Genomic DNA, 27590 nt, shown 5'->3' with positions numbered 1-27590 from the left:
CTCCTTTTGTTCTATTATAATGAAGTATAATTTCGGGTTTTTTTTCATTTGACGCACTAACGGAAGCATCGTGAAATTGACTAGATAATAAACATACTGCTTTATTTTTCTTCGGAACATACGAAACTAAAGTTAACCTGCTGGTAAATCCAAAAGTACTACTAAATACTTCTCTTAATTTATTTGGCAAAAAATTAGCTGGAATTTCCTTTTTATTTTTTCTCAAAGTTCCTGTCAAAGTGATGCTATTTTCCAATAAATTTTCCGTCAACGGAATCGACGTGAAAAAATTGTCAGTGGTAACTCCCCGGTTTGAACCGTAATATTTTCGTACTAAATCTGTTACTACTCGTTGTCCTTGATTTACCTCCCTTACGTTATTTATCATACCTGTGTATACCTGCATATCTAAAATATATGAAACAGCCGAATCTGCAACAGTCCATATTTTTCTTACCATACTTTCCAGGCTTACTTTTCATGTATACACGAAATGAACAGTTACCTCTAAAGGCAGCTAATCTTTCGTCTACCGTTAAATTAGATCCAGGTGAGTACATATTGCTACATGCATGTGAAAACTTTTCGAAAATGTTTTTTATCGGCTCTAACTTATTGCCAGATTCTGAAAATCTCTGTGCCCTCGTCGTTTTATCGTCAAACCGTATATTGCTATATATATATATATAAATCTATTGCGGGACATTGCGGCTGTATAAAAAGGCTGTGGGTGGAGAACTTCACTGGTCCAAAGATCGCTAAGCTGTAACTTACCGGTATTATTTCTGCCTGATGATACTAGAATGCCAATGAATGCATTCATTTCGTCTGCAGTAATTGGTAAAAATGTTTTGCCTTGTTCACTTACATGCAAATTTTGGCAGTAATTGTTTGTTTGGGTGCAAATTTCTTCAATCATTTCGTCATTAATAAATAATCTAAACATTTCACAAATATTCTCAACACTTACCGCTTCATTGCGTAAACCGGAATTTTCTGATACAATATTATGAGCCCTGCGTCTACAAACCGGAGGTGGCACTGAACTCCATTCAAATCCTGATTTAGATTTGTAAATTGTTGCCGATTCACTATCACTATCATTCACTTGAACGTCTGGTTCGTGCTCACTTTCAGATGAACTACTTTGATAAACTTCTATTAAATTTTCATTATCCGAAATATTATTGTCGTTCACTTCAAACTCAATATCAGAGTCATCACAAAACTCCTCTGCAGCCACCCTGATTTCTTCCTCTGTTAAATATCTTCTCGGCATGATTAAATATTTTCAAAATATTTGTCAATTTGATAATCGGCGTGTAGATGATGGGAGTACGCACAAATCTAACCGTTCGACTGCCTGCTGTGCACCCAAATAATATTATGTTTTTTTAGGTCGCTCGAAGTTTTCAAATACACATGGCCCACAAGCCGATGTAATTCTTACATTCCTGGCAATAAGGGTCGTATTCAAAATCCGGGTACATTTTTTTTTTATTACGGCTCAATAAAACTGAGCCCTTCCGGTAAGTATTTTAGAATAATAAACGGCATATAAAGCGAAGTTGACTTGCTAAAATGAACACTAATAACATTACGTTAAGGGTTGCTTTGGCGTTTATCGTCAGATGCTTTTGAAAAATTTATAATTCAAGGTTCGATATATTGTGGGAGGCTACAGCTGAATGCATCCTTCACAGAATTATGTTGAACAAAGACATAAATTTCTATCTCTGACTAACAAATGACATTTTAAAATAGTGTCTCATGTTTACATTACTATTATGCGCGTTTCTCTAACGTATATCTTTCTAGATAGCCCTGTCACTGTCTTATCAAAATATTGATTAGACTTTCGAAAAATGATTAATTTTACATATAAGACATTCAATTCAACTACCTACATATTTTTCTTTTTATGCCTAAATATTTTATCTACAAATAGCTAAAAGCAGACGTTTATATACATAATAATAAGTGGGGTATCTATGATTTTAGGTCATTTCTAAACTGCGAGACCATCGTGGCAACGGGAGTGTTAAATACATCATATCTTTGAATGGGTGTATGATAAAATAAGAAATACTTATATCAATCTTCAGTATTTTTGAAATATTTTTTCACACTGATATAAATATAATAATAAAAAATATAAATAAAAATTACATAAACCATCACGTAGATTGAAGGGTTTTTCAAATATATATTAATGGATGAGGCTGAATATCTATTAGCATGAAAAGAAGCTTCTCTTTGTCAGTAGAGTTGATTGTTATTTAACAAGATTGAGATTAAAATCAAATCAATTGTACTGTCCAGCAGGGCCACGAGGAGGCGGAAGCGATACCTTGCCAGGATTAGGAAAAGGGATGGGGATAAATTTCGTGGGTCGGGATGTGAAGTCAGGTAAGTCACAAATTGTCATTTTGAGATATAGCAAAAACAAAGTTCAAAAAATTCCCCACATTCCCCTAATTATAGTTATGTTTTTTTATGGATAACAAATCAAAGTACATGTAATTGGCTTTCAATTATATGTCCTAGAAGTATTCTTGCTATTTTGTTTCATTAAAACTTATTTGGTTTAAAAAAAGGGGAATTGACTTAACTGGAATTGCACAAAAAACGATTGACTTACCTTACTACGCACAAAGTAATATTGTTATTTTTTCATGTTAATCCGACTAATATTAGCAATAAAACACACATTTTATACATAAATCTTATTGGTTTATTGAACAAAATATTATATAAATTTAAAAGTAGCATTTTTATAACTTTTTTTTTTACTTTAATGTTATTTAAGTAGTGAAAAGGCACACAAACCTGAATATTATAAAGGTTCATCGTTATCATTAAACTTCAGTATGGATTTCTTCAATGGTATCAGGTTAAATATCACTGACTATCTCAGATGTCTCAAGTGACTCATAAAATTCTCTATAATACGGTGAAATGTATGGAAGTAAGTCTATCAAATCTTTCGTCTTGTCTCGTCTTATATATGAAATTTGTTAAAATGCAGTCGTCTCGTCGAGAGTTCTTTTAAATTTCACTATTCCCGGCTTGTGTTTGTTGAATTGAAGCCACTTAACATCTCTCTAAACAAACTTATTCCCCTTCTGTGTCTATTTTTTTGAGTGGCAATGGTCCTTTTAATCGATTCGAGTAGTTAAAAAAATCTGCACGAGTCATTTCAGTGACTTTAAAAGGATTTTTCTTTGCAACCTCACACATTGATTTGGCCCAATCAAGAGGATGTTCGATCGTTCCACTAAATGTCTTTTTTTTCTTCTCAATTATACGATGGTCACTATCGCACTCCATATGTGTGTGGCCAGGGACTAAAAAGTGTGATCAATTTTGTTTAAAGTCTCGCATTACAGCTACGTGGCTATTTTCGTTTTGACCCGCACATCTATCAGAATACATGATCACATGCTTAATATTATCATGTATTCCCTTGGTTAGGTATTTGAACAGGCATGAAGCGATATCGTTAGCTTCTCTATTAGCAAGAGTCTCATGGCATACATAGCAATATCCCTGGTTATTATCACAATCATGCACTGTCAAATGTCGTTTGTAAAAGGCCAGGAACTTCGCTGCATGTCAAATGTTACAATTTGGCAAGAGGAATCTTGCAAGTACCCTTTATCACAACTTTTAGCTGAATATGCGAAGTCAGCTTCGTCATGATGCTCTTTCAATTCCTCACGATTTTTATTTCTTTCTTCATCGTTGGTGGAATTCTTAATTAAGTTAAGTTTATCGCATTTTTGACAAGTATCCTTATTTGGCCGTTTGAATGTTAAGTTCATGCCATGAAATATTTCTGCGTATAAACGAATATTGATGGGATTAGAGCAAATACTCTTCAACTATTGAGAATACATCACAGTTATTGTCAAATGTGGCGGTAAGTATTTTCTGAGAGTCCCTTCTAGAGTAATGACTCTCATAATGATGGAATTGAGAGTATATATGTCTTTGCTATTTGCCTATCTTCTTCGCTATCTTTGTTTTTAGAGATATTTTTCCTCTTGCATCTTCTTGAATAAGTATACCGGAAGTAGTCGCACGTTTTTTTCTCAAAACATATTTTTAAAAAATGTGACTTTCACGTAATGTTTTTAGTGTACATCCTTTACAAATTGGTTTCTGTAACAGTTCAACAGTCAAATAATATTGAACTGTTACTTGGCGAAAATGTTGTTTTCCTGTTCGCTTTGTCTGACACAACTTTTTTTCGTATTTATAACGTCCATTATAGGTACATGTTGTGTAACTTTTGCCAGTATTTCGTGCAACATTTTTATCATTTCTGAAGGCTTTGTATCATCCCTTAAGTTAATTTTTTGGTGATTATTACTTCTCAATCGAGAACGAGGGTAACAGGTTAAAACATCGTTGTGATGTGTAATCGTGGAAGCACTATTTGAGCATGAAGGGCGTGGTTCTTCAATCTCGGTAAATTAGACTGTAATAATTCTTGAATATTAAAATCAGGATCTTTTATGCTATCAATGAATCGTCAACATACAAGTTATTGGAGTATGTGGTTGAACCTAGAAGCAAGATTATTTATTTGGATATTGTGTAATATCCTTATATATATTTAAATAAATCAAATTCGATAAATTTGGTATATTTTTTATTATTTACAAATAATACACATACTTATTTATATAAGTCATAATTTATTATAATATGACTATTTTACTAAGGTTCTGTTGTTATTTTTTTTTCAAAATTTCTCAAAATATCTTTAAAAATACGTTAGATTCATCAAAAGCAACACTGAGTAGGTATGACGTTTGAAGGTAAGCCAACTATGAGTAGTAAGGTAAGTCACACAAAACGTTGACTTATCTGACTACTCATGTGACTTAACTGTGTACACACCCCGTAAAATAAAAAAATATGTTTTGACTGAAACTGCATCTCGCAAATGGTGAGACGTACGGCTTACCTGACTACACACAACGAAAGATTATTTTTTTTCTAGTATAGTGGCATTCATATCTCATTTTTGCTGTTTTGTGACTTACCTGACTACACATCCCGACCCACGAAATTAATGTGGGAAGTAGATATTAATATTCAGCCTCATAAGTGGCATCATGCTACACCAGCTGATGTATTAATCGTATTACATGCTTAATACATAGTAAGCCTAACATTTTCAAAATCTTAATAATGAATTTCCCAAAGTAACATATTGAATGTATCTAATAAAGTACCTAGTAAGACGTAGTATGTATAGTGGGTAAAAATAACTACAGATATCTACCATGCGTATGATAATTTTATATTATGTAATATTATAGCAAAACAAAATATAAATACCTATCCCAAAATATTTTTATGTAACCATATGCCATGTTATATTTTAATATCATAATATTGAATAACGGATTTTAGATTTCAATCGTAAAAAACAACCCCGCATAACCGTAACGTCCGTAACGTATCCTGTAATTATTTGAAAACATTTTATAAATTCTTTAATATATGAACACTTTATTTTTATTGTAACACTGGCACTTTCAACACATAATAATTTAACTTATTTCACATTAGTCATGACTTATCCTGTAATTAATTGAACACTCTTTAATAATATTAACACTATACTATTATGTATTATAACAAACTTATAACACTGACACTTTGAATTCATAAAAAATGTGATTAATCTTATTTCAAATTATAATTTAAAAATAACATTTTTGACACTTTGTTTGGTTCAAGTCTAGAACGTCTGTCACTGATTATAAGACTACTTTTCGAAAATACTCTTTCACAAGGCACTGAAGTTGCTACGATCGATAGACGCTTTTTAACCACCCATGCAAGTCTAGGATAATATTTCTATCTAGGATAGAACCACCATTTAAGAGGATCACAACGTCGATTCAACATTGGTTCTTTCATATACTGATTCACTTCGATTAAAGCACTAGCCTGTGGACTATAATCTTGTATTATGTTGGTTACTTGCATATCAAAATCATCCCATATCGTTGAAGAACTTTCCAGAGGGGGAGCTAATTCAGCACTTACTAAATTTAAAGAAATATGTGCAGACCTTATTGGAGCATTTCTCGCAAGCATAGTTAAGTTATCTTTTGCTATTTTGCAGGAGCTGTCATCACTAAAGCCATAATTTTTATAACGTGGATCTAAAAGTGTTGCATCTGCCAATAATTTATTGTATTCTAACTGGTGAAAGTATTTGTCCATCTTAAGCAACATCTTGTCTATCATCTTATCAAAAACTGGAGTAAACTTGTAATCTGCTTTAAATTTGACGCAATGTTTCTTCAAGATATTGCTCAGCAATATGACCTTAGATAAGGTTACCGTCTTTTCGCTACTCATTTCAATTGTTGCATCATTAAAAAATGATAATAGCATAGTGGCATACTTCAAAGTATCCCACAAAGGGATTGTAGCTATGATCGGTTCCCTCAGAATTAGGAACCTTTCAAACATATAAAATGTTGAGTTCCACCTTGTGGGGACGTCTTGTTTCAGCGACAATGCTTGCTTCTCTGGGTTCATTTGTTTCTGAAGGGTGAAAAACTTCTCTTTGGCTTTAGTCGATCGCTTGAAAAATTCAACAATATTTTTCACCTTATCCTTGGTATTTGGAATTTCATCAATTCCAGCTTTTACAATTAAATTAAGCACGTGTGCAAAACACGGCACGTGCTTCCAGTTGCTATCTCTAATTGCTTTAACAATATTGGGTGCGTTGTCGCTGACTACAGCAATAATCTTTTCATTCGGGATATTCCACTCATGCAAGACTCTTTTTAACTCTGCCCCCAAATATTCAGAAGTATGATTTTCCGATCCATGAAAACAACCTAATAAGGCAGACTCGTTTTGATAACTACTATTTAAAAAATGAACAGTCATAGCCATATAACCGTCTTGAGACGTAGATGTCCAACAGTCTGTCGTTATCGTGAAAAAGTCTACTGTTCTTAACTTATTGCGCAATTTTTCAGCGCACTCGTTATATGCTGCATCCAGCAGTGAATTTGACAGCGTTTTACGGCATGGTAAACTATAAGTAGGGTTCAATGAATTAACAAGAGTCTTGAACGATTCACTTTCTACGAAAGAAAATGGTAAGTAATCTTTGACGATCATGTTTAACAATTCCCGATGAATGATTTTTGATTTCGCAATGTTCATGGGTTGATGAAAATAACCGCGAATATTTGACGTTGAAGGAGTGTTAGTTGTTGCCGCAGAAATTATATTATTTACATTGCCAACGCTTACATTATTTAGGGTTACGGTCGTTAGGGATGCAGATTGCATTGATGTACTTGGTGATAAATGTGACGAATTAGCAATATTGTCGTTGTTAACTATATGACTATGTGAATTAGTGGTTTCCGTTGAAATAGTTGAAACGACCGAGTTTCTAATTAACGTAACTGTTCCATGTTTTGATTTTAAATGACGAGATAAATTACTGATTGAGCCGCCTTTTGTTGATAAATGAGTTCTGTAAATATCGCATCTTGCTAGACCAGTTGGCATTAAAGTAAAATGTGTCCAAATAGGACTTCGCTTTTTATTTACATTTGACATCTTAAGTAAAATACGGAATAATTTATGTATAAAAAGACAAGAAAAGCTATTTTTAGAAAATAGCGACTGACAAATGCACACAAATCTGAAACAGTGAATAATAATAGTATTTTTTATTTTATGGAATCGGTATACATTATATAGGTAATATATTTGAAAAATTATTTGTCAACTTTCTATACCTATCTAAAATTGAAATGTGAATAGTTAAATATTTTCCACATAGCTTTCGAAAGTTTTATTAGATGAATATTTATGGGTGTAATTCTACTATTAAGTATTAAAATATATAAACTGGCAAATGCTATATAAACCCACGGTACTGTAATGTTTAATAACTTAAATATAAATGTGTCAAATTAGTGCAGTTCTATAATTTTATAATTTATTACGAAAATATTTTCTTAACACTCCCGTTGCCACGATGGTCTCGCAGTTTAGAAATGACCTTAAATCATAGATACCCCACTTATTATTATGTATATAAACGTCTACTTTTAGCTATTTGTAGATAAAATATTTAGGCATAAAAAGAAAAATATATAGGTGGTTGAATTGAATGTTTTATATGTAAAATTAATCATTTTTCGAAAGTCTAATCAATATTTTGATAAGACAGTGATAGGGCTATCTAGAAAGATATGCGTTAGAGAAACGCGCTTAAAAGTAATGTAAACATGAGACACTATTTTAATATGTCATTTGTTAGTCAGAGATAGAAATGTATGTCTTTGTTCAACATAATTCTGTGAATAATGCAATCAGTTATAGCCTCCCATAATATATCGAACCTTGAAGTATACATTTTTCAAATACATCTGACGATAAACGCCAAAGCAACCCTTAACGCAATGTTATTAGTGTTCATTTTACCGTGTTAACTTCGCTACATGTGGCGTTTATTCATAAACAATTGACGAAAAGGATCCAATGCTATTGACCATTGTCTAGTCAAGTCATAAAAACCTTTTTCCCCGGATTTAGAATATAGACCCTTGCTGCAAGGTTTGTAAAGATTACATCAGTTTGTGGGACATAAGCAATTGAAAAAAATTCTCGAGCGGGCTAAATAAAAACAGCACAGCATGTGGCGTGGCGTATTCACATGTTCTACATGTTTATACTATTATCATATTAGGCAATGCAATATGTTAAATATTGGCAAGGGTAATATTATTTCATTCTGTTTTAGAATTTTAGGAAAAATATACAATGCGATAAATTTCATAATATTGTTGTACCTACTCATTCAAATGTTGTATTCAAACCCAAATATTAAACCCGTTTAAATAAATACCCTGCATTAAAATCAGACAGCTACCGAAAATGTAGGTATGTTCTAATGACTGGCATCAATAATAATAAGTTTGTATCTATTTATTATCGTTAACTGTAGCTTTGTAAATTGCGGTGCGGTGCGGTTAATACGATATCCTAAAATATCCTTTTTTTTACGAAATTACTAATACCTACCTATATAAGTTTTTTTTAATTATAAAAGATTTATAAATGAGACATTATTTTGTTGGTCCATGGTTGAACCGTAATAAATTGTATTGTCGTCGTAAATCACTAATAATAGCTTTCATCCGAAAATAATAATGAGTCAGCAAATGCAATTCAAGTGCAACTAGGTAGTACACGTGGAGTTTCTTTTGTTTATGAAGTAGACACACAGTTGCAAAAAATATTTTATAGTGTTTGCAGTTACCTATGTTCAAACTTACCCGTCGGAGAAATCGGTATAATATCTTTTAGTAGGTACAATGAATATTTACTTTTATTTTTTTACGTTTTTATCTCTTAATTTTACGTAATTTTTTATTACCAATAATAAAATTATAAAGTAGGTACCTACTTACATACCTAATAATATGTAAATAAATAATCATAGTGAACCTGTTGTGTTTACATGATATTGTGTTATAATATTATATATTATTAACTATATATTATTAACTATATATTATAATATCTCCATAAGATCGGTGGATTGTAGGTAGGTACAAGAAATTCATTTTAAGATTACTGAATCATTCTAATTTCATAAGTAGGTACTTACCAAATAATATTATTACTTATATAAATAAATATTATCATACTCAATCTGATGTAGGTATATACATTATACTATTATATTATTTCTTAGTGGTGAAGTGTGGAGGTAGGCTGTTAAGATCCGACATAAATAGTGCATTGTGAGTCATACGTACTTATTTGTTTTTCTTGAACGAGTACTACAATAATTTACATAATGTGGTGTTGGATAGTTTTTAAAAATCAGATAAACCCAGCAAAAATAAAACCATAATAAGTAGTTTCGGTAAGCTTTGGGCAATCCGACAATTTTGTGCACACTTTTTCATTCATACTTATTTCTTTTCGTTGAATATAAAATACATATTATTATTACACGTCATGTTGTTGGTATTTTTTAATTCATCAAGTGAAGCGCCTAGTTTCAGAAGCCCCTAAAAAGGTTTTCATAAAATTTTGAGTTAGATATATATTTATATATATGTTTTTGTCCACTATATGTTGGACAAAGTTATAGTTTCAAAAAAGGCCTAAAGCCCTTAATATTTATTATCAAAGTATTTTCGTGTGAGTTTCAAATCCCCCTAAAATGAATAAGCCAATCAGCGGCTGCTCTGATGGTCATGTGATACGGATTTCAATATGTCTGCCTGAACAAAATTAAAGTGACTTCGTGTTGATCGCTCTGTAGGTTAATAGTATTTTTCGATATTTATAATGAATGTTGAACTGATAAATGTGTCGAAACGTAAGCCCAATGAGTTAAGGAAGCGTTTAGAAAGAAAATAAATATGGAAAATCAATATCGAACGCCAAAAACGGCAAGTGAATACTGACAATTTCTGCGTGTTATTTGTCCAATAATACAGTGGTGTCTCATCATACTTTCCCTATTGTGAATTATAAAATTTCTTGATTTAAAATAATTACAGTTAACCATTGAAAACGTGAAATATGTACCTATTGACTAAATACTTTTTTCACATATTTTATTAATTATCAGGACCGGTTTTACCAACTTATTATTTTCTATACAAATATTTAAAATGGCATAATAACAAAATATAAAGTAGGGACAGCCACTAACTAGAATATAAATAATTATATTTACACTATACCTATACCATTCATCCGATTACGATAAAACTTTAGTGAGTTATTGTGTGCACATCTGCCAAGGTTTCTGAATTAGAAAAATTATCTTCTTCTTCATTCTATTTTCTTTTATTCGTATGGTTCCAATACCACTCTTCCAATTGCAATGAAACTTTCGTCAGTTGTTGTGCTCACACCCGCAAAGGTTTATGAATTAGTACAACCATCTTCTTCTTATTCTTTTCTATTCGTATGCATTGCTATACCATTCATCCGATTGCGATGAAACTTTCGTCAGTTGCTGTGCTCACACCCGCAAAGGTTTATGAATTAGTACAACCATCTTCTTCTTATTCTTTTCTATTCGTATGCATTGCTATACCATTCATCCGATTGCGATGAAACTTTCGTCAGTTGCTGTGCTCACACCCGCAAAGGTTTATGAATTAGTACAACCATCTTCTTCTTATTCTTTTCTATTCGTATGCATTGCTATACCATTCATCCGATTGCGATGAAACTTTCGTCAGTTGCTGTGCTCACACCCGCAAAGGTTTATGAATTAGTACAATCATCTTCTTCTTCTTCTTTTCTATCTTCTTCTATTCCTATGATTCATATAACATTCAACCGATTGCGATGAAATTTTCGTCAGTTGTGCGCACACCCGGGATGAATGGTAAAAGAACGCATGCGGGGCAAAAAAAAATCATTTTTATATATAAGTATAGACTACTGTTCTATTTCATTATTATTTGTAATGTTTTTAATTATATAATATGTATGTATACAATAGTAAATTCTATATCGTTATGAATGGTATAGGAACCATATGAATAAAAGAAGATAGAATGATGAAGAAGAAGAAGATGATGATAGTTTTCTAATTTAGAAACCTTCACGGGTGTGCGCACAACAACTGACGAAAATTTCATCGCAATCGGATGAATGTTATATGAATCATAGGAATAGAAGAAGAAGAAGATGGTTGTACTAATTCATAAACCTTTGCGGGTGTGAGCACAGCAACTGACGAAAGTTTCATTGCAATCGGATGAATGGTATAGCAATGCATATGAATAGAAGAAGATGGAATAGAAGACTAAGAAGAAAAATATAGTTTTTCCAATTCAAAAACCTTTGCGGGTATGCACATAATAACTCACCAAAGTTTCATTGCAATCGGATGAATGGTATAAGAACGCATGCGGGGCAAACAAACATTCATTTTTATATATAAGTATAGACTACTGTTCTATTTCATTATTATTTGTAATATTTTTAATTATATAATATATATGTATACAATAGTAAATTCTATATCGTTATGAATGGTATAGGAACCATATGAATAAAAGAAGATAGAATGATGAAGAAGAAGAAGATGATGATAGTTTTCTAATTTAGAAACCTTCACGGGTGTGCGCACAACAACTGACGAAAATTTCATCGCAATCGGATGAATGTTATATGAATCATAGGAATAGAAGAAGAAGAAGATGGTTGTACTAATTCATAAACCTTTGCGGGTGTGAGCACAGCAACTGACGAAAGTTTCATTGCAATCGGATGAATGGTATAGCAATGCATATGAATAGAAGAAGATGGAATAGAAGACTAAGAAGAAAAATATAGTTTTTCCAATTCAAAAACCTTTGCGGGTATGCACATAATAACTCACCAAAGTTTCATTGCAATCGGATGAATGGTATAAGAACGCATGCGGGGCAAACAAACATTCATTTTTATATATAAGTATAGACTACTGTTCTATTTCATTATTATTTGTAATATTTTTAATTATATAATATATATGTATACAATAGTAAATTCTATATCGTTATGAATGGTATAGGAACCATATGAATAAAAGAAGATAGAATGATGAAGAAGAAGAAGATGATGATAGTTTTCTAATTTAGAAACCTTCACGGGTGTGCGCACAACAACTGACGAAAATTTCATCGCAATCGGATGAATGTTATATGAATCATAAGAATAGAAGAAGAAGAAGATGGTTGTACTAATTCATAAACCTTTGCGGGTGTGAGCACAGCAACTGACGAAAGTTTCATTGCAATCGGATGAATGGTATAGCAATGCATATGAATAGAAGAAGATGGAATAGAAGACTAAGAAGAAAAATATAGTTTTTCCAATTCAAAAACCTTTGCGGGTATGCACATAATAACTCACCAAAGTTTCATTGCAATCGGATGAATGGTATAAGAACGCATGCGGGGCAAACAAACATTCATTTTTATATATAAGTATAGACTACTGTTCTATTTCATTATTATTTGTAATATTTTTAATTATATAATATATATGTATACAATAGTAAATTCTATATCGTTATGAATGGTATAGGAACCATATGAATAAAAGAAGATAGAATGATGAAGAAGAAGAAGATGATGATAGTTTTCTAATTTAGAAACCTTCACGGGTGTGCGCACAACAACTGACGAAAATTTCATCGCAATCGGATGAATGTTATATGAATCATAGGAATAGAAGAAGAAGAAGATGGTTGTACTAATTCATAAACCTTTGCGGGTGTGAGCACAGCAACTGACGAAAGTTTCATTGCAATCGGATGAATGGTATAGCAATGCATATGAATAGAAGAAGATGGAATAGAAGACTAAGAAGAAAAATATAGTTTTTCCAATTCAAAAACCTTTGCGGGTATGCACATAATAACTCACCAAAGTTTCATTGCAATCGGATGAATGGTATAAGAACGCATGCGGGGCAAACAAACATTCATTTTTATATATAAGTATAGACTACTGTTCTATTTCATTATTATTTGTAATATTTTTAATTATATAATATATATGTATACAATAGTAAATTCTATATCGTTATGAATGGTATAGGAACCATATGAATAAAAGAAGATAGAATGATGAAGAAGAAGAAGATGATGATAGTTTTCTAATTTAGAAACCTTCACGGGTGTGCGCACAACAACTGACGAAAATTTCATCGCAATCGGATGAATGTTATATGAATCATAGGAATAGAAGAAGAAGAAGATGGTTGTACTAATTCATAAACCTTCGCGGTTGTGAGCACAGCAACTGACGAAAGTTTCATTGCAATCGGATGAATGGTATAGCAATGCATATGAATAGAAGACTAAGAAGAAAAATATAGTTTTTCAAATTCAAAAACCTTTGTGGGTATGCACATAATAACTCACCAAAGTTCAAAATAATGTAACAAAACAATCACCTTCTGTTGTAAATAATGTAATTACATTATTCTAGATTAATACTGTAAACATCTCTACAGTCTTTTGATGTTGGGAAATTGAAAAATCAAGAGTTACGTATTTTTATCAACATAATGAATAGCTAAAAATACAATGTTCTAAAAATCGGATGATCTTGATTTTTTTTTCTAGCAAACGTATATAAGCATAGACATCTTATCCGTGGTAAGCTCAAAATACCTAAACTATCGACTTACCAACTTTTGGCAGCAACGTATTGAATACGTTGTTTAAGAACTCATAAACTTACACATTCAGGAGAAAAACCAGTTGCGTGTGATGATTGTGATTTGAAATGTAATCAAATATGTCATTTAAAAACACCTTGTAGTCTTATAATATGTTGAATGACAATTAATACTGGTGCACACCCTCACAAATGTGATTTGTGTTCATATAGATGCTCGCGAATTAAATTTTAAAAAGACACAATGACGCATTCTGAAGAAAATCTATAAAATGCAATGTATGTTCATATTGATTCTCGCGAATAATATGCGTACTTGCCAGTCCGAGGATTAGAACCTGAGACCCTCGACGCAATAGGCCAACTCTTAAGCTGCGCCGGCATATTTGGTGACTGGTGAAAAACCTTATAAATGCAATGTATGCTCATACAGATGCTCGCAACTTAGTCATCTTAAAAACAAACAAATGGTCAATTCTGGTGAAAAACCTTAAAAATGCGATGTATATTCATATAAATGCGTGCGACTTAGTTGTTTTAAAACACATGAAATGAATATATACATATATAGAACATACTCGTGAAAAATCTTATAAATGCAATGTATGTTCACTTGGATGATCGCGACGGAGTAATCTTCAAACACATGTAATGATACTTAATGGTGAATAACCTTTTAAATAAATTGACTACCTATACGGACCCTCGGCACAACATTATCTTAAAGTTCACAAAACGAAACAGGAGAAAAACCATTTGCGTGTGATCTATTTCATTTTAAATGTAAACAAATATGTCATTTAAAAACTCATAAACGTGATGAATTTAAATATAAATGTAAACAGATATGTAGGTCGGTACGTTGTTTAACTCACACATTCAGAAGAAAACCATTTGCGTGAAACAATTGTCGAAGCCGTCAGAGGCAATAACTTTTTAAAGTATCTTCAAAACTTCATTTGATATCGATTCTGGAGAGCATAATAATTATGAAGTTTTTGTCTAACACTTCTCTCCTAACATAATACCCACCAGAACTACAAGCATACGTTGCACCATCTGGAGAAACAGAGAAAAAGAAAAAAATCATAATACCTATGCAAATATTATTAGGAAGAGTTAAGTGCCTGCAAGGTAACTCCTATATACAAAATAAATATACTTAAATGTCATTCCAATATTATCTTTTGAAGAAAATATCGTTGCATAAAAATATATTGCATTTTTCAAAAATATGCATACCTAATTGTATTCTAATAACTTATTTATTTTTATTACGGATCATATTGTTAAAAAACAGTAGGTACCTAAGAATAATTATTAATTACTGCTTTTCCCGTATGCAACTGACATTGTTCTATTCAAAATCATAAATAAAAAGATAAATGTTAAGAATGGTTTTGTAATTTTGACACTTTTGTGTAATCAAAATATCAATTTTAAGGTAGTCTATTATAAATCGACATTTAGTGAGCATTACACCGTTTTGGCTATTTTGTATAGACTCTTTTGACTGGATGTTCCAAACGGATGCGGTCGTTTTTGTTCGGGATATTTTCACGGGGTACTTAGTGAAAATGGAAAAATGTGAATTTTTCGCGAAATTTAAATGAAAAAACAATAAAAACTCCATGAAAAATCATGTAATTAAATTACTCAAAGGTGTGTAATTAAAAAATGTGGAAAAAAATGTTTGGTTTTAAAACTTGACGGCTGCTCAAAATCAAATTACTAGCTTAATATAAGAGATAAAAATTTAAAAAATCGCGTTCAAAGTTTACATAAATATACCTAATCAGATGCATCTAACAAATAAAATTTAGGGCTAATTTATTGGTTCAAGTATCAAGTCACTAGAGACCAAACGTTTAGCTGGAACACCCAATTTGAAATTGGAATTTTTCTGTTATTATATGTGCACAAACGAAAAAAAATCGTGCACAGACGTGCACTAACGATGCACAAACAAATGCACCCAAAAAAAGTTGGAGTTTTAACATTAGGTGATCCAGGTAAATGGACCTAAACAAAGCATATGAAGAAAATATTGTTCCGAGCGCTGTCTCGTTGTTTTCAAGGTATTGATACGTAAGGTATTGAGCCTGCACTGTAGCTTCAAAAGACTGAAACAAGTTACCTGATCTCCAAAAATCGTCAGCTAAACAAAACATGCCACCCAGCTCCTTAATAACCCGTTAATATTTTTACTCCAGATGTCCTACGACTCGTATATTGCCACTGGTATGCGGGCCGTAGAGGGAAAAGTAGGTAAGTAAATTTGGAATGAAAGTGTGTAAATAATTGTTAAGTAGATAAAATTTTAATGTTGTATTAAATGATGTGAAAAATATCTTAAGTTGTAAATTGTCTTGTATAAACAATAAAATGTAAACAGTATGAAAGATGCAGTGTGTGGGTTGTATAGGTAAATCATTCTACAGTGGGACCATAGGCGTTTTGCGTGTGTATTTGAATTGTCATCTGCAATGCCTGATTCAATGCTAACAAACTCAAATTTTGCAGTTTTGAGTTAATAATGCCATGTGATAAAGAATCATGACAGCTACATAATTCCAATTTTTAAAAAAATTCTAAAAAATATCAATAATTAATAAAAGCAAATACTTCCATATTGAATTTATGTGTAATCTACATGTTCACAGTTCTATAAGGAAACATTTTATGTGGTTCCTTATTGAACTAAAAAATTTGAACCACATTGAGCTTGTCATAATTCTACAAGGAAACAATTTAAAAAAAATCAAACCAGTGACAGTCTATTCATTAACGCAATTATTATTCAGAAACCATGAGGCTATTTTTTTTTAATAGATAACTAATTTATTGTAATATTAAATGATTTATTTAACATTATTCTATCGGACGAGTAGTAAATTCATGATTTAAAACAGAAATTAATTGAATTATTATTATTAAAAAAAAGTATCAGGTAAGCATATTATTGAATATTTTTGGTTTAACTAATATATTTTTAAAGACTTATATCATAGATAAATATTACCATTGTTCCAACACGGTGATAAGTTAGGGGTTTTTACAAACACTTCAACTAGGTATTCATAATTTGTTTGTAATAATTCTTATTGTGATCCTTGACTCAATAGATAGGCATAGGTTTTTTAAGTATACAATAATATTATAGAATTAATTATATGTGCACATCAGTGGAGAAGCGTGGAGATAGGCTGTTAAAATCCAACATAAATAGTATACATCTAACTTTGACAGTCTTTTGTATTTGTTTTTATTGAACTACATAAGACTAAAATAATTTAAAGATAGTGATGGTTAGTTTTTAAAATCAATTAAACATTGATTAAGTCAAACCATAATAATTTTGTTAAACTTTGTGCGATACGACAAAACGGTGCACACTTTTTCATTCATACTTATTTGTTTTCGTTGGATTAAGAATACATATTACACATATTGTTGGTTCATTTTTTAAACCAAACTAGATAAAAAAATATTGTACTACTTATCTATAAAATATCCAAAGTTTTCTATGATTTAACTACATAATTTTAGAAAATTTATAGATAAACATTTTTTTTTGACTATGATCTATTATGGCTTGGTTTCGCAGGGTTTAATTGAATTTTAAAAACTAACCAACACCGTCTATAAATTGTTATCTTATTTCCATTAAAACAAATACGTTTGAGTAATAAAGGGTAGTGTGCACTATTTATGGCGGATCCAGTGATGTTCCGTGGGGGTAGGCAGATTGAGTGTCACTTGGGTACGGCAGTTACTCGAATAATAACGAAAATAACCTTCCATTAAAAATGAGCTTACTGGTTGGAAACAAAATGTATTAATTAACATAAAAAGTTTAACAGGACTATAATTTTTTTGTCGTGTTCGCGATGTCTAGTTTACTTCCGTTGCCCTTTGATGTCGTTGGTGACAATAAGCGACACATGCAGTTTTGTGAATACTTAATTAAAATCTGACTTATTAACTTATTAATTAAAAATATTTATAAATTTAATTTGGTATGTTAAGTGGTATATATTTTTTGAATAGTGTATCCATACAACAGATTTCTTATATAATGGAGTCAAGAAAAGATGATAAAAAATACTGTATACAAAATGGAGCGGCATTTTGGCACTGCCTAGGGGCGGCATTCTTCGACGTCACTGGGCGGATCTGAACAGCCTACCTCCACCCTTCGCCATTGGTGCAATAGCGCCTGAAGATGCCAAAAGGGGAAACCCGGGTAGCAAAATTCGACTCAAATGGAATAGTACAAAACTTAAATCCATTAGAATTGGAATCATGTTTTTTAGTGTTTTATGACATTATTACTCTGTAATAGGGTCCTTCTTTTTGATATGTGAATAAAAATATATAAAAAATTGGCATTCGGGACATGACAATGTTTATTTTAACAATGTTTAGTAAAAAATAAAAGTGACTTAAGAATAATTATAAAAATATTTAAAAATATAAAAGATTTAGATACTATTCAAGTGTATCAATCTGCTTTAAGATTTTTGTAAACATCCCAATGGACCCTAGGAATAACATTGCTATCACATAATAAAATTAGGTCCTTCTTTTTTGCTGCTGATATTTTTGGGTTTTTTGAGGATATTTTTGTTTAATGTTTCTATAGACAAGCAGCATTCAAACAAGTTTGCGCAGGCAAACATATTTCTATAAGGAAACATTTGACTTGTTTCCTTATAGAACTATGAATGTAGAGGATTTATTTGTCGTCACTGGAAACAAGTCGAATAGTCTTTAGTTTTAATTTAATATTAATTTATTCTTGCATCAATTATTAATAATATTATGAAAAAATTAAACCATAATAAATTACAATCTTTAATCTATCACTATTTAATAATGCTTTCACTAAAAAAATCTTCGGAATTAAAGGAACCATTTTATGTAAAACGAATTTATGTAATGCGAGTAAAACCTGCACAATTAAAAAAATCACACTGCGTGATACCTTTTATAATACTAACTCATAATTTGTTCATGACCTTTCCAGGTCGACTTCTATCATCCACAGCTCACTCTGAGGAATCGGTAGACCGATCAGTGTAAACTGCGGGACTTAATTTGGGGATTTTAAATCGGTTTATTTGTGAGCAGTTAACGTCATTTCAAACTACGAAAGGATGACAAAAGGCTGAAATATACAGTTATGTCGTTACGATTCTACTTCTACTAACATCAACTAAAGATCAACGCATTTATGTTTATGTCAGTATCTTGGAGACCTAACTTTAAAAGCCAATTATCTCAAAACTGTATTTTTAGACTAAACGTTGTTTGCCAGTATATCGACGATATAATAATTTCACGTGGCTTTTAAAATACCAGATTTCTAAAATGGATAGTAAGTAAAGACAAGCGAAACTGGAGTATTATAGACATTTAATAAGATAAAAATTAACCAATTTTAAGATTCATATTTTATTATACACACTGGCATTGCTTCATAATATATTCCTTGTTTTCAGGGCTTATTTACACAAGACGCGTGATGAGTATAATAAGAGAATGTGAAGATCAATTTTACAAACGTATGAATTATTTGATGTCAGTTTCATTACAAGCCATTCTATTTTCAGCAAACACTATTCATAATATATGGATATACTGCTAATAAAAATATGAGTTTAAAATGATATTACAAATCGATAGTTCCAGCTGTCTTTCCACAGAGAATGGTTTAATTTTGATATATGAGTTAAATGATAAATAATACATAAGCAATAATACACCTTCTACAAATTTCGGCCCCTTAGAGACAAAGTATCGTATTTCATTTTTCTCTACTTTACAGGAGACCCAAACACAAGTAAATATACATTCCACAGACATTAACAAGAAAGTATTTGCAGGAGATATGTATTGACTTATCTTTTATCAATTAAATATTTTGATAAGTTTCTTTGTCACTTAACATAACGTGTCATTTAATGTTTAGTACCATATGTAACTCAAAATTGTGAAAAATTAAAATAGATTTCTTTGACTCTAAGGGGCCAAAATGTAATGTACAGATCGATGGTACACATTTTTTGGAAATCGTAACAACCACCGGTTTTTGTGTGAAAGACTAGTCTGATATTGACAGCTGATGAATAACAGGAATGTTTTTTCATTTATAAATAACACTGATACCTAATTAATATATTAGATTCAAGATATTTTATAATTCAATTTGAAACAAGAGCGAATTAATATGTCAAGCAATCTGGGATCTCATTTTGACATCTGAGCAGTGGAAAACTCGTTGCTTGTGGAAAAGGATATGTTCAGGCTATATTAATCTAAAAATGGCGCTGACTAGTCATTTTTTTAGTTTATTGTGAAAATTCCAGTTTTACCCATGTACCCCTTAATCAAACCCTTTTATCGAAATGAGTCATTTTGTGTCTATTCATAGTATGAGATGTGATAGAAGAGTAATTGCATTGGTCACATTTCAAAGGCTTTTCACCAGAAAGAGTCATTTTGTGTCTTTTCATTCTATGAGATAATTTACAAGAGTAGTAACATTGGTCACATTTAAATGGCTTTTCATCGGAATGGGTCATTTTGTGTATTTTCATATCCCTAGATTGTATACAAGAGTATTCACATTGGTAACATTTAAATGGCTTTTCACCAGAATGGGTCATTTTGTGCTTTTTCATTTCACCAGATGTTTTAGATGAGTAGTCACATTGGTCACATTTAAATGGCCTTACACCAGAATGAGTCATTTTGTGTATTTTCATACTATCAGATCTTATACACGAGTAATTACATTGGTCACACTTCAAGGGCTTTTCACCAGAATGAGTCTTTTTGTGTATTTTCATTACTCCGGGTTGTATACAAGAGTAATCACACTGGTCACATTTAAATGGCCTTTTACCGGAATGAGTTATTTTGTGTTTTTTCATATTTGTGGATGTAATACATGTATAATTACAGTAGACACATTTAAATGGCTTTTCACCAGAATGAGTCATTTTATGTATTTTCATATAATCAGATCTTATACACGAGTAATTACATTGGTCACATTTCAAGGGCTTTATACAAGAATGAGTCATTTTGTGTCTTCTCATTCTACAAGATAATTTACAAGAGTAATAACATTGGTCACATTTAAATGGCTTTTCATCGAAATAGGTCATTTTGTGTATTTTCATATCCCCAGATTGTATACAAGAGTAATCACAATGGTCATATTTAAAAGGCTTTTCACCAGAATGAGTCATTTTGTGTGTTTTCATTTCACTAGATGTTTTAGATGAGTAGTGACATTGGTCACACTTAAATGGCCTTACACGAGAGTGATTCATTTTGTGTACTTTAAAATTGCCAGAATGAATGCTGTAGTAGTCACATTGATTACATTTAAATGTTTTTTTACCAGATTGAGTCATTTTATTTTGATTCTTGAATTCGGATCGCATGCTTACATAATTAACGGTCTCCGCTATTGATTTTTTATGACACGTTTTGTGAAGATTCAATTGAGTAAGCGAGGCAAAAAAATCAAAACAAAAACTGCACACAAAATTTTTCTTATTAAATGATTTTTTCTCCAACTTTATAACAGCTACTAATAATTCGGGATTTGTGATGGTAGAGTGTATATGTTTACGTTTAGCAGTGTGACTGACTATATTAGTAATCGTTTCATTTATTTCCAATTCTTTTTTAATGTTTTGATAGTCAATCTGTATTTCGTCGTATGGCTCTTGTACTTCTCTCTCTGACAATCCGAGACTACCGGAATAGGTCACGGCAGTGGTTGCAGAAATCAACTAAAAGAAGATGAAATATCGCATTAACATGTAAGCAAATGACTTAGCTGTATGAGGGAATAATATATAAAAAATCAAACATCCTAATAATACACATAGGAATCTTGACAAGCATGGTGAATAAAATTTAGAGGAAAATGGGTACTTATGTTGATCAGTATTTTTATTTCAAGTCAATTCGCATGGGATTTAAATATATTATAAAGACTTAAAATAGAACTATAATAATATGGAATCTGACTAGATAATAAATTCATTTCAGCTTGTGAGGATTTATAAAAAAACAAGTCGTCCATATATGTTTATCAGAGCATCCTATCCCTAGCTAAATATATTCGCTGTTGACCTACATATTATTTAAGCAGCAGACTAGTAGGTACTTTTCTTAAGTGGAAGTCACACTATCTTGTTTAAATTTATAGAATATTTTGTAAGTAATTGAATTACAGGTATACATCATAAAAAAGAGAAACCGGGATTAGAGTTCTTATGTTTGCTTAGAGGTTTTGTATCAGCTACATACTTTTCGTTGAAATCAACTTCTTGAAATAAGTATACGATTTCCCGCATCTTTTAACCTGTTACTTGACTTCGTAATGATGAGTTGTTTAAAATGTGTGATAATTCCAGTTTCAATTAAAAGCATCTAAATTGAAAAAAAGTAAAATTTAATAGTTTTATGTACCTCGTTAGATATAAACTGCATCACCTGCCTACTGATAATAATTAATAATATCACTTAACAGTCCACATGTTCAGCGAAGGTCAAAATGGAGCTTTTATGTTATTTTCAGAGCATAACCCTGGAAATTCCTTAAACGATGGAGATAATCTATTTATATAATTTTAAAGCCTTATTATCCCTAATATTTATTTTAAACATTTGATGACTATATTAAATATTTAGATTTATTTTAGATAAAGTATTTTTATTACATAAAAAAGTATTCTTTTAAACCTGTCGCTCTAATGTTTTAGAATATAGTCATATTTCAGTAAGTCCATGTGAAGTGGTGTTAAGATTTTTTACATTTAAAATTTTTTAAACGCATTTACAAACCCATTAGTGAAATGAATGTTAACATTATATACTTCGTGAAATATTTTCGATAAAAAAATATATTTCATATTCTTTGTGATCTCAAATTTGATAAAAATTAGGCATTTTTACACAAAAAATGGGCACGATTAACACATTTGAAGTAAATTCTAAAGGTACTGATTATAACCTATGTTTTTGACCATTCAAGTGTGATAAACATCCTATGAATAATGATTGCTTTATAATATATATATATATATACATATTATAAAGCAAACAATTATAATGTATGCTTTATTATTATATATATATATATATATCATAATATATAGCTTTGCTATACAATAATTATTGACCTAAGAATAAGGTAGTATTTTTTTGAAATACGCCATTTCTATTTGCATTTCCCAGTGGCTAAGCTACAACATGAGGCCGTAGCCATAAATTGACAAACGATTATTGAAGTAGGGAATAAGATCATGTTAAAGCGCGTGTTTGGTACTGTAGTTTGTACTGTACTGTAACTGGTAGTTCACCCAGCAGATAACTATATTTAAAGTAGGTACCTACTTCAACAATAGGTATGTTTTACGAATAGTACCTATACTAAATAGGTGTTGATATTGTTTTGCTCTTAATTGCAGGAAAGACACGAAAAATCTAAAAATTATTAAGTAGGTACCTATGCGAATTGCTTTATTATTTCTATGGTACCTACTAGTGACAGCTAACAATATCAAAATATTCGAATGTTTTACAGTTCATTCCATCTCTATAATCATTCCACACCATCACACGATCAGTATTAATTAAAAGTATTAAAGTAGGAACTTACCCGATTCACTTGTTCCGAATAAGAACAACCCTGTTGCGGATCTTCATAAATATCTTCAATTAGCTCAGTCTTGATGTCAATTAGCTGAGTATCTGTCGTCAATGTTATAATTGTCGGGTCTGAAACAATATTCTGAAAAACAAAACATGTTGTAAAATCAAGATTATTTTTAGAAGACCGACATTAGGTGTGAAGCTCGACCACACATTTGAAGGGTCTCGGCTCTTACACTTTGCAATGTGGGCATGGTTTCTGTCGTTATCTGACGGCAAACTCCATTAAGATATAATGGTAACAAGCATATTGTCAACAGTACTAATCTGCTAATGTTTGAACTGTCAATGTCAATTCATACGCATTATAAATTAATTTTAAATAAAACAAAATAATATTATGAATATAATTATGCATATAACGCCATAAGGACACCTCTAAGTGGAGGAAACTTAGTGTGTGTAGCAATTTAAATGAGCGTCAGTGCATAAACCGAGAGCAGTTGTCAGAACGAAGGACAAGCTTAAAATGACGTATTATTGACACGTGTTTAACTTTATCCCATATTATTCTACATTCAAGATAGGTTGCCTGTTATTCCACACCCGTTAGGTATTTTAGTTCCCATTAATTCTATGTTCCCTGGTCACTCAATGATGTTTAAATATGAGACGGTGACATACGAAGTCAGTGAAGAGGTTATAATTAGTTGTCCACAAAGCCTCTGTAACCACTGTCAAAAAAATAATGTACCAAAGCCACGTGAGTAGCAAGAGATAGATAATCATTTTATTCAGCATTAAGTTGATTATGAAGGAGGGTATAAATATGAATTACAGTGAAACTGGTGACTTAAGTAAATAAAGAAATAGGTGATTTCTATATATTTTAAGAATTGATCGGGCCAATTATGGTGGCTCTGTTTCCCAATACTTCTCTCCACCTCAAATCTCAGCTATTGTCATATATTGAATAACATTCAGTTACCTTATGACAACGGGCGCGTGTAGGCTTGATACAGCTATACCGTCTTTTATTGAGTAATTTTAACATACAGACTGATTCAAAAAATAAAGTGCATACCACGAGCGTGTCCAGTGCAATCGTCGTGGAAGCCATAGTTTCAACCAAGTCTCAGTGCAAACTCCGTTAATCAAACCACTTGTATACGTGTTACCGGTACAGGGTGTTTCCTCATTTAGCATATCATTCGTCAAAATTGTACTGTGCAAGGACGAGAGAGCATGCACCAAGGATCAGCTTTAATAGGATCATAGAACATCATAAAAGGTCAGTGGTTGGCATTCTACGTCTAACCGTGCCCTCTCACCATCCACATCCACCATCACAATCATTCCACTAATCAATTATTACAGTCCACTATGAAAAACGCAACCATATATATTTCATTCAATTCCGAAGTGTTAAAATTACAAATATAAAATAAGAAAGGTAGCAATGGCAATGGGACATACCTGTGAATCGTTATTAAACATTGACGAATCCGAGCGTTCACCAAACTCTTGAAAGGCTTGTGCTCGAAGCAGAGCCACTTCATCATAAGTCAGAGATACGTCATGCATACACATGTGGTAGGTCAGAATTTTTTTTGAAGAGAAAAATGCACAACACACGTTGCATACAAAATTGTTCAGATAAAAGGAATCTCTTGTCAATTTTAAACATATTTCTTTATCGGCAGCATTCACTATTTCCTGCTTAATGTCATGTTCGTGAATTGTAATTGCATTGTTCGGCATTGCGGCTTGTATCTTAGGAATTTCGTGTGCTCCGGGCTGAAAAAAAATGAAGAGAATGTACCTTGAATTATTTTATTACGAATATTGTCATATATATTGTACATTTTAATAATAACACACCCTACCGACGAGCCTACCTATCTTGAATGATCAACTTAGCTTTCCTAATAGCCCATTGCTATATCCTATAATATGATGGTTTATTTACAATATACAATCATTATGTATGTAGGTGTGGATATAGGTATGGGTACGTGTGTATACAAATATATATTAAGTGGGTTTACTTGTTGACATGTAATAGTTAAAAAATAATATAATAAAAAAATAGGTATCATGTAAGAATATTATTGAAAATTATTTGTTGAAATGATAACTTTTATTTAAACACTGATATGATAGATATATCAACTCGATAGTTAGCTCCATTAATTCCCAATTCGTTACCATTGTTCCCAAAATGGACGATTTGACACCTCTTGAGTGCAGTATTTTTATTGTTTATAATTACTAATGATCTATTATTAGGTGTTGACGATTTATTAGTCATTTTATCGATATATTATTGCGCTACCTATAATATAAGTCGGCCATCGTTGGGTGCAATGGAGCAGTGATTATATTTTATACATTTAAAATAAAAATGCATCCGACAATTAAATTTGTGTTCTCGTAGACAACGAGCTATAGCAGGTTAGAATTTCATGATACTCATCTCAAGTTGACATTTCAGTCAATGTGTTTCTGTTTTAGAGACAAGTGTCAAGTGTGGTAGGTATTGAATTAATTTTAGATACTGGCAAAAAATATTAATTGTCGGAAATCACGATTCATGTGCGGGCCTTTGTTTCGCCTGCAGTCACTGCATGAAGAAACATGCTAGAAGTGAAAGTAAGGAAAGGGAGGCGGTTTCAGCATATGCTCGCATTCAGTCATGCATGCTATTTCCTAACCTTGTAGAATATTAATTGGGAAAAAAATATATTATTACTGACAATACTTCCGTTTGTCATCTGAGGTTGTCGCTGGAGTTTTTTCTACATTGGAAAAAATATAATAAAATAAAGTGTGTTTTTTATACTCAAATTAAGATTTTCACTGCAGCTAATATTGTGATTTGTGTTTTGTACTTGAGTTTTGTATTTTTTTTTACTTATTCGATTAAACAGAGTGTTAAAAAACGAACACTTTTATATCATAAATTTAACTTCACCTTTTCGCTGTTGGTATATACACAACTTTTCTTAAAAATACAGTACCCGGGGCACATTCAGCAATAACCCCCGGGATACAATCAGCATGGGTAAATCTGCCCCTAAAAGATGTTAACATTACTTTAATGTTGTTTCAGATGGTTAGAATGGGAAGAAAAAGAAATATACCATGAGAAACATCTTTTCAAATACTTCTTCAAAGAATAAAAGACCTAAATATTCATCCTCCTCTAGTGATTTTGATTCTGACATGATGCTTAAGTCAGATGATTCATTATTTCTAGCGAGTGCAGAATAGGACGATATACTCTTATGTGATAGGGGAATGTTGGACGATGAAGTGATCGAAAAAGAGGATTATTTGATAATCAAATTTTTGACGAAGTCTACGAGTGTTTATTATGTGGGAAATGTGATTGAGAAAATGGATCCTGATTATGTGATCATATGTTTACGCTGTAAGTGTGTAAGGGACCAACTTCGTATAAATTCTTATATCCATTAATAGACGATATCGCATCTATAAATCGCAATGACGTTGTTGCGAAATCGCTGCAACCTGTACAGGCAAATGGAACAGCAGGAACAATGCAATCATGAACATTTATGTATGATTTTTCTAATTTTAATATAAAAATAAATAATATCATACATATTATGTCCTGTTTTATATTTTTCTATATTCCACAAATCATTTAAAATAAAGATTGACATT

The 27590-nt window shown here is 31.5% G+C and overlaps 1 protein-coding gene across 2 annotated transcripts in view; it reads right to left on the bottom strand.

The window, feature by feature from the left end:
• Positions 1–221: 221 nt before the first annotated feature.
• LOC147076129 (uncharacterized) overlaps positions 222–27590 on the bottom strand; it is a 208942-nt gene continuing 181573 nt past the window's right edge. For both annotated transcript variants that reach the window (XM_085941649.1, XM_085941648.1), the window contains exon 4: positions 222–1576. In XM_085941649.1, coding sequence (XP_085797775.1) covers positions 1539–1576 — 38 coding nt within the window. In that variant the 3' untranslated portion in view covers positions 222–1538. The remainder of the gene's footprint in view (positions 1577–27590) is intronic.

Source organism: Rhyacophila brunnea, unplaced genomic scaffold (assembly GCF_057557595.1).
Source record: "Rhyacophila brunnea isolate RB1 unplaced genomic scaffold, BYU_Rbru_1.0 scaffold_13, whole genome shotgun sequence".
NCBI classification, from domain to species: Eukaryota; Metazoa; Arthropoda; class Insecta; order Trichoptera; family Rhyacophilidae; genus Rhyacophila; species Rhyacophila brunnea.
This window is presented reverse-complemented; position numbering and strand designations above follow the sequence as displayed.